This window comes from Ailuropoda melanoleuca, unplaced genomic scaffold (genome assembly GCF_002007445.2).
Source record: "Ailuropoda melanoleuca isolate Jingjing unplaced genomic scaffold, ASM200744v2 unplaced-scaffold8814, whole genome shotgun sequence".
NCBI lineage: Eukaryota > Metazoa > Chordata > Mammalia > Carnivora > Ursidae > Ailuropoda > Ailuropoda melanoleuca.
Genome location: NW_023254230.1, coordinates 1 through 2,735, shown reverse-complemented (window position 1 = coordinate 2,735; position 2,735 = coordinate 1). Strand labels below are relative to the sequence as shown.

Below are 2,735 nucleotides of genomic sequence, written 5' to 3'. Positions count from 1 at the left end.
ATATTTTAACTCCAAATTCCGGGGATCCCATAGCACCTCCTTTTGAGGGAACAGGAATACACGTTCATCAGTACTTCCCATCCATTGGGTTATTTGATACTCCGAGCTATCCTTTGAATTGGGAAGGGGCTATGCTTTCCCCAGGGATGAGGGGGAAAAGCGCTCAGGGTTGCCCCCCAGTGAGTAAGCCTAAAACCAGAGCCTAATTCACCTACCTTCCTGCCTGCTAGCTTTCCTGCTTCCCACCACTCCCCGTGACTAATGGAGCCAAAGTCCGAGAAGATAGGCTGTCCCGATAAAAAGAACGCCACCTTCCTCCCCTGCCCCCACCCCGTGGGAACTCCCCAGTCTGGCAGATGCCACCTTACCCAGAAGCCCGCTCTCTCCCTTTGCTCCTTTGTCCCCAGGAGCACCTCTGTCACCCTTCAGTCCTGGGGGCCCTTTGGCACCTGGAGGACCCGGCGGACCCATGGCTCCAGCAGGTCCTGGGATCACAGAAGGAGAGCTTGATGAGCTCTGTACACGTTTTCCAGCATTTTCAGCCTCCTAGTACATGGACTGTCCAACTGGCCTACGGTCCCCCTTCCCCTATACAGACTGCTCCCAGAACCCAGCCATGTACCCTCTCCGCACACTGACTGTCCCATCACCCAGTGACCAACCTCTCCGGCACCCAGACTAGCCCTGGTGCTCACGCGTCACTCTCCCTGGATGCAGACAGCTCCCAGAGCCCAGCAGTCACCCTCCTTGGACGTAGACGCCCCCACCCCAATCATGCCAGCTCTGACATGATGATTAGTAGTGGCTGAGGGGTGGCCATCAACAGCACCAGGGGGACACAAGGGAACCGGAGCCCGGCCCTGGCTCCTTCCGTCACTCACCTGCGGCCCCGGCATTCCCAGGGGCTCCGCGCTCACCAGGGCCACCTCTCTCTCCTTTAACACCTGTGGGGCCTCGTGTCCCTGCAGAACCAGGCGTGCCGGCCACACCCGCTTCTCCTGAGGAAGGAACCAACTGGTGCGAATGCTGCTGAGAGTGTGTTCACTAGTGGAGTTTTCACCCACTGCTCCAGGGGGAGACAGAGAACTGGGGAGAAGGTTCTCCTTATAGGAGTTCGTCCATGGAAGGGAACAGGACAGCACCATCAGTGTGGGAAGGGGGGAGGGAGGAAGGGGTCACGATGCAGCCTACCCAGCACTGACCATCTGGCCTTTTCCTGGCACTCTGAGGTTGCTGCCTGAGGTCACATCCAGGACTGCCACCGTACTCCTCCCTTCTCCCTCCCAGACTGGCCACATACCAACCACCTACCTTTGGACCCGGCCTCTCCTTTTGGGCCAGGTGGGCCTGGAGGTCCTACATTTCCCTGCTTCCCTGATGGACCCTCTCTGCCAGCTGGACCAGGCACGCCTCGAGGTCCTGGAGGTCCTGGGGAAAAGGACCCGCTGGGTCAGTGACACTCACCCTTGTTGGAGGTGGGAGCACAGGAAAAGACGAGAACAATGATAGAAGTCAGAGAGGCAGCTGCAGTGGTAACATGTCTTCCCTGAAATAACCCAGTGCCACCTTCACAACAACCTTCTTCCTTCTTCCTGGGAGGGGATCTGTGCGTGTCTACTGGCGTATCCCAGGGGCGGCAGCAGCACCTGCAGACAGCTACATTCCATGCCCAGCTGCTCACCAGATGGCCCAGAGTCTCCCTTTGGTCCAGGTTCTCCAGCAGAGCCATTGTCCCCTTTGGGTCCAACTGGGCCGGCTGGTCCAGGCGTCCCGGCTCTCCCTACAGCTCCTGGCAAACCTGTAGTAGCAGAAGAGATGGGTATAAACCCGGCCTTAGGCCCAGGAGGAGCCAGCTGCCTGTACCATCAGGCCCCTTGCATGCCTTCAAGGTTCTACACGGTATAGACATTCCATCTCCACACTCCTTGGTCCAGTGGTGATCCAGGAAATGGGTGTCCACATCTCCATTGTACAGGTGAGAAAACAGGCTTGCCAGAGTTGGTTGTGGATTCAGGCCAAGACCCATCTGACTTGGCTTGTCCACAGTATTTATAGCAGGCCACCTGTCAGCATTTACCCTTGACCATGGGTTCTTTGTTCTCCCTGTCCCAGAACCAAAATTTATGTTAAAATGACACCTGGCACTAATCACCAGGGAAATGCAAATCAAAACCGCAGTGAGTTATCACCTCACACCTGTTAGAACGGTTTTTATCAGAAAAGACAAGAGATAACAAGTGCTGACTGGGAGAAAAGGGAACCCCTGTGCACTGTTGGTGGGAAAGTATATCGGGGCAGCCACCGTGGGAAACAGAATGAAGGTTCCTCAAAAAATTAAAAGTGGAATTACTTTTAATCCAGCAATTCCCTTTCCGGGTATTTATCTAAAGGAAACGAGCACACTAATTCAAAAGATATCTGCACCCCCATGTTCATTGCAGCATTGTTCACAGCAGCCGAGACATGGAGATAGCTTGGAGCCTGGGTGTCCAATGATGGATGAATGGATGGAGAAGATGCAGGTGTATATATGATGGAATATTCCTCAGCCATGAAAAAGAACAAAATCTTGCCATTTGCAACAACATGGATGGACTTTGGGGGCATTGTGCTGGATGAAATAAGTCAGACAGAGAAAGACAAATACCATATGATCTCTTTTATATGTGGAATCTGAACAGAAAAGCCAGCCAACAAACAAAAACAACAAACTCATAGATACAGAGAACAGACTG

The 2,735-nt window shown here is 53.9% G+C and overlaps 1 protein-coding gene across 1 annotated transcript; it reads right to left on the bottom strand.

Annotated features, from left to right (window-relative positions):
• Nucleotides 1-223: 223 nt before the first annotated feature.
• Nucleotides 224-1,857, bottom strand: LOC100482361 (pulmonary surfactant-associated protein D; the record flags this gene model as incomplete). The annotated part of the gene is made up of 4 exons (XM_034653445.1): nt 224-485; nt 882-998; nt 1,312-1,428; nt 1,682-1,857. Coding segments are annotated over 4 exons (637 nt in total), but the record flags the coding sequence as incomplete, so codon positions are not given.
• Nucleotides 1,858-2,735: the final 878 nt, after the last annotated feature.